Source organism: Triticum aestivum, chromosome 5B, assembly GCF_018294505.1.
Source record: "Triticum aestivum cultivar Chinese Spring chromosome 5B, IWGSC CS RefSeq v2.1, whole genome shotgun sequence".
Taxonomy (NCBI): domain Eukaryota; kingdom Viridiplantae; phylum Streptophyta; class Magnoliopsida; order Poales; family Poaceae; genus Triticum; species Triticum aestivum.
The window spans coordinates 104,062,968-104,078,737 of NC_057807.1; the positions used below are offsets into that span (position 1 = coordinate 104,062,968).

At 40.6% G+C, this 15,770-nt stretch overlaps 1 protein-coding gene across 2 annotated transcripts; it reads right to left on the reverse strand.

Annotated features, from left to right (window-relative positions):
• Positions 1-3,689: 3,689 nt before the first annotated feature.
• LOC123110634 (uncharacterized) lies at positions 3,690-14,997 on the reverse strand. 2 transcript variants are annotated; one of them, XM_044531196.1, is made up of 18 exons: positions 14,895-14,997; positions 14,663-14,702; positions 14,447-14,520; positions 13,714-13,779; positions 13,516-13,587; positions 12,864-12,936; positions 11,775-11,812; positions 11,579-11,692; positions 6,903-7,022; positions 6,736-6,816; positions 6,578-6,646; positions 6,411-6,488; positions 6,139-6,303; positions 5,578-5,685; positions 5,426-5,494; positions 5,248-5,310; positions 5,036-5,154; positions 3,690-4,879 (listed from the first exon to the last, which is right to left on the reverse strand). In XM_044531196.1, exons 1-18 carry the CDS (start codon positions 14,895-14,897, stop codon positions 4,126-4,128), a joined length of 2,106 nt encoding a protein of 701 aa, XP_044387131.1. In that variant the 5' UTR covers positions 14,898-14,997; the 3' UTR covers positions 3,690-4,125. The 2 variants fall into 2 exon arrangements, with proteins under 2 accessions (XP_044387131.1, XP_044387130.1); XM_044531195.1 differs by having other exon boundaries at positions 13,714-13,782; positions 14,895-14,996.
• Positions 14,998-15,770: the final 773 nt, after the last annotated feature.

The following is a 15,770-nucleotide window of genomic DNA, read 5'->3' on the forward strand; positions in this document are numbered from 1 at the left end:
GATTCGGCGGCGATTGGCACAACGGCTAGTGAGTGCGTGTGTGGCGTGAGCTCCTGCGCGAGCCGAGTAGCATCTTCCTCCTCCCTCCTTCCCCTTGTAATTCGAATTCCATGTCCATGGTTGAATATATCGAACCCTAGCCCTCACAATATGTAACATGTGTGGTGTAACAAACTCTATTCTCCTTCTTAACTAATGGATGAGGCAAAGCTTATGCCTCCGTTTCGGAAAAAAGAAAACCAGTGTCAGGCATATGCCACTAGTCTAAGTTTATACCTTCATAGTGCAAAGTATCATAGTATTAGTGTTATAGATAGATTCATTTATTAGCTTATTAGACTCATCTTCTCTTGAGAAGCGCTATGTTACGGTAACATATTATGCTGCCACAAACATCCCTCTCCTCATTAGCTACTTGCCACATAAGCAAATTTGCGTTAGAGTGCGTTATGTTACCAGCTACGTTACTCCCACTATGGCTAGCCTTATGGATGAACCATCTATATCTCGTGGAGGTTCTTGCTATTATGTGACAAAATGCAATTAAGGGTTGCTTTATGTAAGTAGTTCGGCGAGAGGATTGTTTGCCTGTCTGGTTGGTTTGTAGTACTAACAAAGGACGGGACGCTGAGTTTGGTAGGAAAGAATCCAAAAGGGTAGAAAAGAGAGGCTGGAGTTATGGACCACTGGTGGCAAGTCAATTCGTTTGGTGGCAAAGCATATTACAAACAACACCCCATACTACCTCTCACTGTTCCCATCCCCTCTTGTTCTATTTGTTTTAATTAATTTTATGTTTTCTGAAATACAAAATTGAAATTGTGTGGCGAGCTACGGTTTGTAGCTGAAAATCTTTAGTATTACACTCTAGATTATTCTGCGGTGGATAATACTCCTACATTTTAGAGTAATATTTTGAAAAGGCCAGTGCCAGCTTGAGTTGGTTGCTAGTGCCTATCAGTAATTCGTATTCCCTCACCAAAAAACAGTAATTTGTATGGTACTGCAAAAAAAATGCTATCACAGTTTTTCAAAGGCATATGCATTTGCAATAATGATAACTGATGAAATATGCTTGAATCTCGGCTATGTTGTCGATGATCTGAACCATTGGTTCTCGATCGGACGGTGCCGCGATAATCTTGCCAAAGAAACTCCACCCCAGTCGCTATCCAATATGGCAGCACCCACACAGAAGGACAATCAAGTAATTCCACAACTTCTTGGTCGAAGAATCATAGGAGATAAGGCGCCAGCAAAGCGCCCCCCATTCCTACATTAATCGGCAGTCTCAGCACCGAGGAATTTTTGAGCCCGGAATACACGCAACCACAACGTCCAGATCAACAAAGGACCACCGCTCACGTGACGCCAATTTATACATACACCCCAAATAATACAGATTCATTACGATGAGATAAGATAAACCACGGTGAAAAATCAGGATTATCTCCTCCTAATTATCATCGGTCTGTCGGTCATCTACCGGTGGTGTCTCCTGATGGAACTCGTACATCACCGATCGAATCCTGTAGCAGGTTTGGTGGCCTCTCCGTATCTCCCCTGCATGAATACACACCAATTTCAGACAGTTGAACAGTAATGTGGACAGTAAGCAAATGATTAGTTTGTTTCCAAGATGGCTACCCCCGAACTGTTTGTTGATTTGTTCAAATCATCATCATAATACCAGGGTGCGTGTGCCAGTATTTTGTTTGGCCTGCACAAACTGTTTGGGATGGGGACTTCGTCGACTCCGACGTCTAAATTGTAGTCGGTTAGCCAAGAGTTTTCATATTTTTTTTCAAATATCTTAGCCGTGTAATATAATAGTAGATTGTAAATTGCATTTCTTTGAATTTTGGGAAACCGGTTTCGATGCGTGGCATTTTATCGAAATGCGACGAATACTACGCATAGGCACCGCCCGGTGGACACGGGTCGAGGCGTGGTGGCACATGTACAAACTCTCAAGTGGACGAAGAAATGCCAAAAGATAATGGGGGGTTTAGATGCAACATCCGCTGCCAGTGTGTGTGCACTGGTGTATGTTGGGTGGTCCTGTCCGATCCACTGCCCCTAATGACAGCATAACCACCATTAAATTAGGGGCTTGGACCCTGAATAATGGATAGGCATGCATGCCTATCTCCCTCCCATAGCGGCTAAGCTGCTGCTGCTGCACGCTGCACAGCTGCCTGCAATATATATTCCCCTGGTCATGTGTGGCGTGCCCTCTTCCAGCACTGACACTGTTCCTCCAGCTTATTGGTTTGTTGGGCATGTTTGTATGGCTGGTCACAATCAGCTTTGCTACATGTGCTCCGATCCCAATGTGATGCCATGATCCAGCTGATTTATCCCCCTTTCTCCCTCTTTTCCCTTTTCCTTTTTTCTTTTCTGAGATGAATGTGCCGGTTAGTTGCCGAGTGTTTGGGTCGCGGCGATGTTATATCTACATTACCACGCAGCGAAAAATGGTCTGTTTCGCCGGTTTCTGCAATTTTTTCCTCTTCATGGAATTTTCCTTCCACAAGAGAAGTGGCAAGAATAGTAATAGTACTGTTGCTAGATAATGTGTTATGTGTAGAGAGAACAATGTGAACAGTGGCACGCGGACAGAGATGGGTTTGCAAATAATTGGCAAATGATCCACAAGATTGGTCCTTGTGTGATGAAGGCACTAGTGTGTCAAGTTAGGCGCTATATGTCAATGATAAGGAAGGAGGGGGGGCTCTCTCCCTCTTGCCCTACCATGGGTATCCAGCTTGTACCCATTAATCCAACCGACTGATGGAGCATCTGGTTTGACTAATAATCCTTTAATTTTTATCTCATTAGCCTGGTATCATTGCAAAAATCACCATGACCATACACAAAAAATATAACGAGATAAAAGTACATTCGTTATAATAATGAAATAATGGCATCTTTGATGGTGAATAATCAGGTACTCCCGCCTATTCATGTTACTTGTCGCAGCTTTAGTACAAGGTGAATAATCAGGTACTCCCTCCAATTCATATTACTTGTCGCAGCTTTAGTGCAACGCTGCGACAAGTAATATGGATCAGAGGGAGTACCACATTTTCCACGCAAGCACTAACAGATTCAAACTTCAAAAGCTTGACTAACACAGGGGAAGAAAAGCAGCTTGTAAGCGATTTCGTTCACAAGTCATAGTTGAGCTCCTTTTTAGCGAGTTACACGCACATTCATACACCTGGCTAGCCTGAGTATTCAGTACATTAACTCAAGTCAAGCAAAGTACATTAACTCAAGTCAAGCAAAGTAGCAAAGGGTATCATCATTAAGCAATCAAGTGAAGTAGCCATCAAGTAGTAGAACGAAAGAAAGTGGTATTAGCAGGCCTCAGGCTTCCACTTTTCTTGCCATCTGGTCAATCGGTTATCTTGCTTGGCATGCTTTGGATGAGTAAACATGAGAAAGCCAGAGTAGCCAACGTCCAAAGCCAGAGTAGAAAAAAGAAAGTTTGTGACTACTGCTGATAGAGAACTAGCAATTTACTCCCTCCGTTCCTAAATATAAGTCTTTTTAGAGATTTCACTATGGACGACATTCGGAGCAAAATGAGTGAATCTACACTCTAAAGTATGCCTATATACATCCGTATGTAGTTTGTAGTGGAATCTCTAAAAAGACTTATATTTAGGAACGGAGGGAGTAGATTGTAGTAGCATTTGCACTGGTGCATAGTTCGAATGTCAGAAGGGTCACAAAATCATAAAACATACTCCAGTGTTCTCACACCTTTTCATAATACAAGGCGTACTAGGTTTCGTTATGGCAAGGCCTTGACCAAGAGTTACTCCATTAATATGTGGTTTATATATATGATAAAAAAATAGCACAACTTATCAGTAAACACTTCCGAATAAGAATCTAGTGATAACAATTTTATGTCATGTAACCCACATGTTAACAAAGTAATTCTTGGTCAGAGCCTTGTCTTAACGAAACCTAATACGCCTTATGTTTGAAACGGAAGGAGTGTTTCATAATGTCAGGTGGTATCACAAATCATAGCCAGGTGAAGCAGACTCTGGCTTTTTTTCCCGGGGGGGTGCCGGGGATTTATTCAGAAACATGCTCCAATCAATCCGGTCAGTATAAGCTTCCTGAGCGACGCAGGCTTGGTTCTGGCCTGATGGGCTCCCCAGTGAAGGGATCAAACTTGTAAGGCTCCCCTGTGTAGGGATCAAACCTCATTTGCTGATTCTCAGCAGAATATTCAGCAGAGGACCTGGACTTGAATTCTGGTTCTATGTTTGTGGCGTACCCTGCGGCAGATACCAATCTTCTTTCCCTAGGGAGAACAGCTTCAGCTGGTCTTTCAATGTAACTCTGTTCTTGTGTGTATCTTCGCTCTAGATGCCTTCCGGTGTTCTGCCTGGGTTCATGTGCTGATCTCTCAATATAACTCTGCTCATGTATGTTTCTACGATCTAGATGCCTTCCGGTGTCCTGCCTGGTTTCATGTGCTGATCTTTCATTATAACTCGGTTCTTGTGTGTATCTTCGATCTAGATGCCTTCCAGTGTCCTGCCTGGTTTCATGTGCAGACCTTTCCTTATAACTATGCTCATGTATGTCTCTTCGATCTAGATGCCTTCCGGTGTCCTGCCTGGGTTCATGTGCAGATCTTTCGTTATAACTCTGTTCTTGTGTGTATATTCGATCTAGTTGCCTTCCAATATTTGGTCTTGGTTCAAGTAGTACTTCTTCTCGCCGCAGTCTTGGCTCTGGGTATCTTACAACAGCGGGTCTTTCTTCGGCATATCTTCTTGACTGAGACACTATTGGATCGTCAACATAAGAGGAGGAAGGATAACCGCCTAGGGAGCTGTATCTACTGCTCCTGAAAATAAAATGGATCACGATGATCACATATTCACATGAAATATTTGCAATAGCAACCCAGTAAAAGGATATAAGCAGAGAAGCTACTAAGCTCGTAAAAGAGAAACAGGATCATGCCAATGTCCTTTTGTTCATTGCCCTCGAGGATGCCTACCCGGATGCTGTGTAATCGTAATCTTGATGTCGGTATCGCTTGGTTTGTATTTCAGAATTTCTGGACAAATAGGTAGTATCCTGTAATATTTGTGCTGCGCCAAAAGCCTCAACCTTGCGCTGCAAGTCACAACTCCATGCATTAGAATGCATAGTTGCTTAAAAATACAGCCAGGAAAGAAAAAGGAGATGCTGAATAAGATAAGTAACAACCTTAGCAATTAATGAAAGGAAATATTCTCCTTTATTGCGTTTGTCAGAACCTGTTATCAAAAACTGCATCAAGAATTAATCAGACTAATAGTGCCATTCCATGCCCAGGTAAGAGGCTTTTGGCAAAGAAAAGTTCAGGTAAGAGCTCAGAGATCATCTACGTGAAACAATTACACACCTGATTAAGGACGGCAACAGCACCTGACTCAGGGAGCTCATTGAGGCTCTTTATGCAATGGATGTCAATCTGGGAAGAAAAATACAGGACGATGATGCTCTGTACCCTCAAAAAAAGAAGATAAATAGGAACATTTCTAACAAATTACTTACGTCGTATGAACTGCCAATTCCAAGACGTAAAATACGAAGTAAGAGTTCGTTGACGGCTGAAGGTAGTGAATTAAGAGCTGCTTCATAGGGATCAGTGACATCAGCCACCTAGGGGATAAAAACGCAAATATGTCAACAAACATACCACCTTTTTTCCTTTCTGAAGTACACATTTTATTCAACTCCCTCTATTCCTACACAAGAACCGTGCTGCGAGTATTGATGTCAAATCTTATACTTTATGTTGTTTTGTATGGAAATATAATAGGCATTTAGAGACAACAACCGCCTGATTCAATAACAGACAAGACTATATCAGAGCATCAAGAGCTGCCAGGTTAATGACCATTTCAATTCTAAAGCAATTGTACTACAGCGTGCATCAGCCAAAGAATAGACCTATTAGCACAATATCAAGTCTTAATACGATGGATCTTGTGACAACTAGACGGATATACAAGTGAGCTAAAGCTTTAGCAAGTCAAAAGCTAGCTCAGTTGTACAAATAAATCTGACTTCTTGGCTTTAGTACAAAATGATTATATGGCGCATCACCCATACCCTGTTTGATAGTCTTGGAGCTTTAGTTTGACGTTCAACCGAATCATGTCTGTATCTGCCATGAGAATAATCTGGCTTGCCTCCTGATACATTTGATCTTCTAGTTTTCACCTCTTCACGACTTCTCTTATTATCGTTCTCTACTGCAGGTCGAGCAACTGAAACCTGTTGCGATTAACAGTACCACGGCTAAATTTGACTAATCAAAAGCAGAAAAAAAACAAATTAAGAAGCAAGAAATAGCCCCCAAAAAATGGTATTCCTGTTCATGCCTGGATCTTGAAAGATGGTCCTCGGTTAGGTCCGCTGACAGTTTTACCATCCATTTCTTTTATTGCATTGTCAAGCTCCTGCAATCAATTAAAATTAATGTAAATTACTTGGTTATAACTTGAGCTATACAACTTAAAAAGATATCAGAATTTACACAACTACTTACTGAACGACTGCTAAAGTGAATGAATCCAACTGGGTATTGTCCTTTTCTTGAGACCGCAACCCGAATTACCTAATCAGCAATTACACGTCACTTTAGGATTAACATCACAGATAAGATTGGTAAATGCAAACATGTGATAGCCATGTTGATAGACAAACCTCTCCAAAATGTCCAAAAAGCTTTTTCAAATATTCCTCATTGGCATTTGCTGGTAGATTACCAACAAAAGCAGTCTTAATCTGTGTATCACCAGAATAGAGAACACAATCAAAACATAAAATAGCTATACTGAAATTAAGAAGAAATGTTTTCCCATTGAAATTACCTTGGCCATTTCATCAGCATCCACATTAGACTCCCTCTCAGCCCAATTTATTGCTGGATGCAAAATACCACCGAGCATAAAATCTGTTCTGGAACCAATACGGAGTACACGTGCGGCAGCCTGTGATGTGTGATCGATAGTTTTAGGAGGAAAGGAATCAAAGGAAGATGATCTGTTCAGATAACATGGACTAAAGAACATCTCCGTGATGATATAGATATTCCCCTTTTGCATACATATCAGTAGCATAATCTCAGATCAGTGACGAACCAACATAATATGTTGACAAACATACACATAATTGGCAGCTATGATTAATGTCAGAAGTGAGACTCCGCCGCATGCAATGTCAGCTTAAGATTGTGAGCAGTACATCTGTGCAGAAATGAAGCTAAGGAAAATGGTGAAATGAATGGAGGATCAGCTTGTCAGACTTTCCAAAACAGAAAGGCTCGGTCACTGGCAAGTATCTGATGGGTTAAATTACGAAGGAGATGGAGAGAGAGAGGACAACAGTTTACATAATAAAATGAGTAGCAAGGAAGTGCATGATTCAATCACTTGCAGAGATGAGATCAAATGCTGATTTCCATAGAGAAGTGCATATTTCAACCCTGAACTTTTGCCCTAGTCTAATTTGCAACCCCGAACTTCAATACCGTCCAAACTACAACCCCCAACTCTCAAAACCAGTCAGGATTCAACCCTTCTCTACCTCTTGACCGGTTTTGACCCGTTGACTGGGTGAGCAGTAAATTAAAAAATCATTTTATATTTTTTTCATCTGGAGTAATTTCAAAAAAGTTACAAATTTTTGTAAGCGTGTTTGGATATTTGAGTAGCTCTTAGAAAAAAAGACAAATGTGGGGTCTGTGAAAAATTAAACTGTTCATGCACTATTCAGGCTGATTTTGTTTTTTTGACTGAGAGCTAGCTACTCAGATGTCCGAACGCGATGAAAATTCGTATGGACCTCACGCATTGACACATATTCCATGCAAAAAATATTCGGATTTTTTTGAATTTACTGTTCGGCCAGTGAAAAAATCAAAATTATTTTTTGAAATTTTACTTTTGTTCCACTTATTAATTCTTTTTGAATTTATTGTTCACCTTGTGGAAAAAAATGAATTATTATTTTATTTTTTTCGACTTTATTTTATTTTTCTTAATTTACTGTTCACTAGTCAACGGGTCAAAACCAGTCAACTGGGTCAAGACCAGTCAACAGAGAGAGAAGGGTTGAATCCTGACCTGTTTTGAGAGTTGGGGGTTGTGATTTAGACGGTATTGGAGTTCGGGGTTGTAAATTAGACTAGGGCAAAAGTTCAGGGTTGAAATATGCACTTCTCTCATTTCCATATTCCATTCCTTATTCCTACATACTTGTTCTCATCTTTCTGATGCTAAAACTCGGATTAAACATTGGAGCTGTACTACCTATACATGACTTCTGATTCCACCACATGTTCTCCCAGTTTCTAAAGAAACAGTGAACCAAAATAAATAGCAACAACGGCATAGTACACATTCAGTGGGTAATGGAAGCGCCACGGATTGCATATGCCATCAAAGGACCAAAACCTTGATCTCTGAAGAAAAATGAAGACCAAAAACAAACACGGAGCTGAGTGGCTCGCTAGCTTCAATGTCTTTTGATGGAACCAAGTATGTGCGTCCGAAAAATTTGAACGGAAAGACAAGGCTAGGAGTAGTATACGACAGAAGTTGGAACAGAATATACATAATACGAAGTAGATACTTCAGATATCAGTTACTGATAGAAGAGGAAGAGGGAACTGAAGGACTTATTGTCATTCCTGTTGGCGCCCCCGAGCAAGTCTCTTCAGCAGCCGAAAAGAAGGCAAAAAGTTTTATGGTCTTGGTACCAAAGATCTAACTACACAAAACAGCTGTTTCCTAATGAAATTTGCCTACAGACACCACTGAACCTTAGCTACCCTGGATCTCCTGGATCGAGCAACAACACCTCTCTAGCCTACCACAAATAGCTTCCTGCCCAAAACCCTCCTTCCTAACAAAAGCTATCCAAACCCAGCTACCAAAGCTTCTAGACATAACTTTCATGATCTCAAACAATGGCCAGAAAACGTTCTTTTGGCATGACACTTGACCCACCAACAAACCTCTAGCAAAAGCTTTCCCAAGCCTCTACTCCCACTCCAAAACACACATGTCCTAGTCGTGCACATCATGCTTTACGGGCTACTTACGAACCTCATGAACCGGCTAACCAACGCTGCCTCGAGCGAGCTTGTTGCTCTGTCTTTGTTGTTACAGGATTTCCAGCTGTCGGACAGTCCAGATGAGCGCTTCCTTGTGCATGGCCCCAGCTTCTCCTCCAAGGCTGTCTACGACATATTAATGCAGGAAGTAGTGGAAGATGATCATGCTGACTTCATTTGGCGTTCCAGAAACCCGAGCAAGATCAAGATATTGGCCTGGCTGTTATTCAGAGGGAGAATCAATACACGAGCAAACCTGTTCCACAAACATATCGCACCTGATGCTCACTGCCCGCGTTGCTCCGCGCTGTCCAAAGACACTCTACACCTGTTTGTCTCTTGCCCGGCTGCCACCAGAGTCTGGATCTGCTCGGTTTACAAACTACAGGAAGATTTCAAGACCTTTGGCTCACTGCTACTCCTGCTGGCCTAGACCCTTGCGTCGGCCTGAAGTGCTGCTCACCATCTTCAGAAATGAGAACCATACTGCCGCTGTAGCCGTCACAAACATCTGTAAGGATCCAGACCTCTGCTTGCATCGGTTTAAAAACCCAGTGGATAAGGTGTCAGCCAAGTCTTGGCTTGACTACCTCTCCTTGCAGCTTGCAGCTGACCTTGTAACTACTTAACCATTGGCCGCTTTGGGTAATATATATACAGGTGGGATCCGTGAGACCCATTACAGAGATGCTGCACCCAGAAATTTTAAGCAAAGGTATAAATTATCCTTTTGGTGTATACCTCACTAATGTACCCTCCTTCCATGCAATGTCTTATCAGATGTAGCACTCTACTTACTCGGAGGGGATTAGGGATTAACATAAAAATTAGCACAGTGCCCATGTGTTGGTACGAAACCACCAAAAATATCGAGTTAGGTAACCAGCACTGGAGATCATCAGAAGAGTGTCGGTTTCTTACAACCATTTTGTGGTTCTGACGAAAAAAATGAGAATGAGAAGTCGAGGAGGGGTTGTGGGCGGTGATGAACCAGAGCAACTGAAATGGCTATGCGAGGACCATCACAAGATTTGAGCGAGAAGTTGTTTCAAATTTTGCAAGGAAAAGGGTCAGAGTAAGACCGTACATGTTGTTTGTACTTTTGCAAGAGTACTGGTCCACATGCGAGTATGACTGTATTTGTTTATTTGTGCTCTTTGCAAGGATGTTGGTCCTCCATGCGAGTACAAGTGGAGGAAGAGGAGTGGACTCACTACCAGCTCTAGACTTTATAAATATAATACTCCCTCCGTTCCTAAATATTTGTCTTTCTACAGATTTCAACAAGTGACTACATACGGAGCAAAATGAGTGAATCTACACTCTAAAATATGTCCATATACATCCGTATGAGGTAGTCCATTTGAAATCTCTAAAAAGACAAATGTTTAGGAACGGAGGGAGTATAATATAATATATAGGAAAGATATGCCGCCATATCTTTCTCCTGCACTCTGTAAAGGAACTAGTGTAGTGGATAGAAATCCTTGTGAAGATTGGAGATTTGATCAAAGATTGGAGGTATGTGTGAAATCGAAAGCAGCATATCTGCAATTCTGATATTTCTTTACAAGTATGCCGAACAAAGATTTGTAGGAGACATTAAATACGGGCAACTCCTTCAGAAGTATAAAGTTGTTTGCTTTGGTTTTCATATCTTCTGCAGATCCGGAATGTATGGGGAACATTTTCATACGCAAAAAGTTGAGCACAGAAGATTGTCCTTTGCAATGTTAATCAGTCATATAAGAGAAAAGGATGAGAAAATATGTTACGTCATAAAAGTTCATAACCAACACTGAGTATATGACTCCAAGAGATGGGCTGCTTGTCAGCAGAACATAAGGTATGTTGGTAACTTGGTGTCAATTCATTGTCTAGCTTCCTAAACTGAGGTAGCAGCACTAAGGATATGCGATTACTTGAGCATGTAATGATGGACTGTCTGATGAACTTATTTTGCTAGATAGACAGATTTATGGCAAGCAATAAAGTGCAGAATCATTGGGCAGCACCAACAGATAAGCAGAAGAATCAATAGAATCTAGTCACATATTCTGAATTTCTGATATAGACATAAGATGGTTTCATCCAATAAGATTGTTTATAAAATTGAGAGGCAATAATATTGGATCAAGTCCTGCAAGATAAATCAATCGACAAGGCTATGGTCAACTATAGTAAACTAGGAGCTAGGAAAGATGTTAAAAAAAATACACATAATCTCAAAGTCAACAAGGTATGAAAAGTAGCTGATTTATATGCACCTTTAAATAGTTATAATTATAATTGGAAACTATATAAACCCACCTTATCAGGTCATGTTCGATAAAGAAACTATCAGGTCATGACTTCCACAATAGAATGCACTGGATGATGAAGTTAACCAAAAACGGATTTCCTAGCACAGAATAAAGAATAGATACTTACTCCATGAGAAGAAAATCGCACAAACGCAAAGCCTCGATTTAGACGCCTTTTGCTCGTTGAAGAATCAAGATTTGAAGCCGTTGCAAGGTCAACTGATATGACATCTTTGAATGTCTGAAGGTCAAAGAATTGTATCACTAACTGTATATCCCAGTGATCTTTCTTGAAGCATAAAATAAAAAGAAACATGTTCTACCTTATGAATCAATTCTTCAAATTCTTCAGCACTCCATTCTGACAAAAGAATTAGATGATAATATACATGCGGTTTTTTTCATAAGAAAGTTCTCATAAACCAACATTTTAACAAGAAATTTTGTCAAGAACAACTGTTCGCAGTATAAGTCAAAAGTTTGTCAGACCCAATATATATCTAAAATTTAGAATGTGTGTTTACCAATCTAAAACCACCCAAAGTTGGTCTCTCAACTATCCATACCGTTCAATTTTCATCTCTCAAAGCGGTTTTGTCCCTTCCAAAGTGGTTTCGGATGACGTGCGCCTACATATCAGCCACAACACCACCATGTATTTGTGACATGGTAGACACGTGGTGATGATGTGGCCTACACGTCAGTGCCACATTACTCAAAACCGCTTTCAAAGGGCCAACTGCTCCAAGGGATGAAAATTGCCCTGTAATGATAGTAGAGCGACCAGCTTTGAGTGGTTTTAGAGTTCAGGTGTGAAACCGTGAAAGCTACATTCATGTAATAGTTGAGGACTAAAAACACATATTTCCCTTCTTTTAATGAAAACAGAGGTTGGACTTGATAGCTTGGTCTCCTAGTACACTTCATCTCTTTTTATAGTAGAGAATCTGACCTCGGTGTCAATTTCATCAACTGTATAGTCATGTGATTTTTGTTTCCTTATTGATTGTTATTCTATTTATTTTGATCTCCATACTTCGATCAAGATATTGGACACAGAATGCCAATCTTTAAAAAGAAGGGGGGGGGGGGGGGGGGAGTGATCAGCTGTTGCACAAAAAAAAGGTCTTACAGTAAAAAAGAACAGTAGAACTTCACCATGATAATTTTTAGTATTTGTTCTTTCATACTTCTAATAAATATCTCCGGTTGGGCAATTGTGAACAGCTCGTGGGCAATATGAGATAAGAGCTGACTAGGAGAAAGAAGTAAGCGGATCTTGCAGCTGTTTGCATTCCTTCATTTAGGCCTCGAACTATTAAGTAGAAGATCAAGCACTGATCTGATGGATCAAATGCTTTCGGAAATTTTCTGCATTCTGATTATGAAGGTTCTTTCTGAGTGAAGCTTACCTTTGCAAAGATTTCCAAAGAAGAGTGTATCTTGATCCAAAGAAAGATCAACAGCTAGTCGCTTTCCTTGAAGCTAGTAGAGAACAAACAACAAATATATTATTCATGTCAAGATTAATATATGTGATGTAATAAAGATGTTTAATTCCATGATACTGAATAAGAAAGCTAGCGTCTTTCTCTCTCAACTCAACACAAAACTACAAAGGGAAAAATAGGTGAACTTGTGACAACTTTTTTATGATATTGATAAGGATATAAACAGCTCATTAATAAGTAATGACTAACAGAGCATGCAAATTATACATGCAAATTTATGATACTGATAGGTGGAGTGTATAATAACTAACTTGAAATTTCTTTTCTGGTCATGTAATTGAAGGAATTTACCTCACTAACCTCTAAATTTAGCCATTTCAGCCACAATAAAAAGCAGGTTGGTGGGTGTCACCAATTTATTTGCAATCATGTCTAGTTCCTTATAGTATATCATTGAAAAAGTACTCTTATAGTAAAGACAACAGTTGATTATTTCCTAGATTCTACTTGAGATTTGAGGAAATGGGGGATTAGAAAGTTTTAAAACATATGTACATACAATGTGTGATATGGAAATTTCTACAGCAATTAAAAAGAAGTTTGGTGTTCTTGCCTCAATCCCATTCTTTTGCCTTTTAGCAATATAAGCACACTCCCTTTCTGCAAATCTCACAAATCCAAATCCCTGAGGAAGTTTGGGAAAATTAATGTTGATAAAATTCGTGATAAAAGTTACTCGATAGTATATTACTATTGTCTGAAGAATCGAAACATCTATTGCAATGTCATAAGAGTTGCAATAAAACCAGACCTTGGAAACACCATTCTGATCCTTCATTATGCGCAAGTCGACAATCTCACCACAAGTAGAAAATATCTGCTGATGAAATGGTCAGTCCAACGAGTATGTGGCGACCAGAAGAAATGAAAAAAAAACCCTTTTTTCACGAATAGATGAAAGTTAATGAATCAACTATGTGACTATTATTAATTTACAATGGAGAAAGTATACTTAAAGCTCAGCAGTCCAATAACCAATAATTGAGCAAAATTTCTAGCCATTGTAGTACTACATATTTCTGTTATTACGAGCTAGAACACGGCAATATTGCCTGCAGACAGATTTACCAAGCCACATCCAAAAATTACAGAACCAGTTAAGCTTCTGGTAGATACAAAACATGGTTTAGGTGTGCCAATACATTTGATTTGAGTTGGGCATGTCTTACACAACATCCACAGCTAAAATTGGCGAGTAAACCGTGCCATTAGCAGGATTTCAGATTAACCTACAAACCAGTTGGTCACCCCCTGTTGGATTGCAGAAAACTAATAGGTGGAGATAAACAATACGAAACGGTGGAATATATAATGCTACCAGACAGTTATTCAGCTGACAATATACTGTTCCTAAACATGGCTTCTACAAATCACATCGGAGATGCAAGCACTTGAGGTAATAGCCTGTCCTTGCGCAGTACACCATTCCTGAATGACACCAACAAGCAACACCTCATACACAAGTGGGTGTAGACAAAACCAACCTCTCGGAGTGTCCCCTCCGTCGCCGACCGCGGCAGCCCGCCGACGAACACCTCGGCGCCTTTCACCCGCCGGTCTGCACACATACCAGCACGTCATTCAATGCAGAGCGCAAGTGCACAGCCACGCCCAGAATCAGATCCCAAAATCCCAGAACAAATTCGCTAGGCTTCTCCGCAGCAGACTACGCGGAATACAAATAAGCCCAGCAGCCTCACCTTGCTCGTCGTAATCCCCTTGCGCCGCCGCCCTCCTGTCCTGAAATCCCCAGGAAAAAAAACAAAAACAAAATCAGAGACGAGGTCATCTCGGCAAAACCTGCACCGAACCGCGCCGCGACGACCGGGCGGAACGCCGGCGCCACGCGGCGTCGAACCCGGCCGCGCCTGCGCGAAAGGAATCGAGGAACGCGACGGGAATTCACGGGCTAGGGGAGTGAGTTCCGAGTACCATTTTTGGTTCTTCTCTTCTTCAGCCGAGAGCCCGAGACGAGACGCAAAACAGAGTGCACGGAGCTTTCTCCTTTCCCCTTTATATTTCCCCCGAATTATCGTTTCGCGTTTTTTTTTCTTGGAGAGAGACGACTGTGGCTTTATAACCAACAGGGCCCGCGCGGCCCGGCCTGTCGGAAAGCATGCATGCTCCGGCCCGTCCTGGCAAGGTTACAGGTGTAGGCCTCCGTTCTTTTGTTTTTTCTTTTATCGCAAAGAACGAGAGATGTTTTTTGAACTTGGAAATGAGATATGTTTGTATTAATATAAAGGTTGACGTGTAACAAAGAAAGAGCAATACACAATGTTTAAACCTCATTCCTGCTATTTATACAACGGCAAAAGACACAATAAATATGTGCCTATTCATAGAGGCATATGGGCGCAAAATAGTTTCGCATGGAGGGCTCCATCCAACTATGAACCAATGCACGCACACCACGCGTAAGTCACCCAGGTAGTTGTTAGCTGTATTTCCTTTTTTATTTCTATTTTGTTTTTTGGTATATGGTTAAATGAAGTCATTAATTTTAAACAAAATCCAAATCAATTCCATGATTTAAAAAAATCAAAATAATTATCATAGCAACTTAAAAACGATATGTGTTTCTTTTGGGGTTCAGTATTTTCATATTTGTTAGATATTCATTTATTGTAGTGACTCTTTAGTGTTCCACACAAGATTGCAATGCAACTCATAGATATTCACACATAAAAATAAAAATAGTCATATTTCAGTCATTTCATAACCTTTCCGAAGCCATTTTCATGGATATTTTCATTGTTTTAGTTATCAAAAACATTTCGTAGACATTTCACACAATTTTAAATTGTT

Excerpts from the sequence above, each read along its gene's own strand:
- LOC123110634 (XM_044531195.1), bottom strand. Across the intron at positions 13,588-13,713 it reads ATCAGAATGGTGTTTCCAAG|GGATTTGGATTTGTGAGATT; the intron begins GTCTGGTTTTAT and ends AAACTTCCTCAG. Across the intron at positions 7,023-11,578 it reads TGCGATTTTCTTCTCATGGA|GCTGCCGCACGTGTACTCCG; the intron begins GTAAGTATCTAT and ends CACACATCACAG.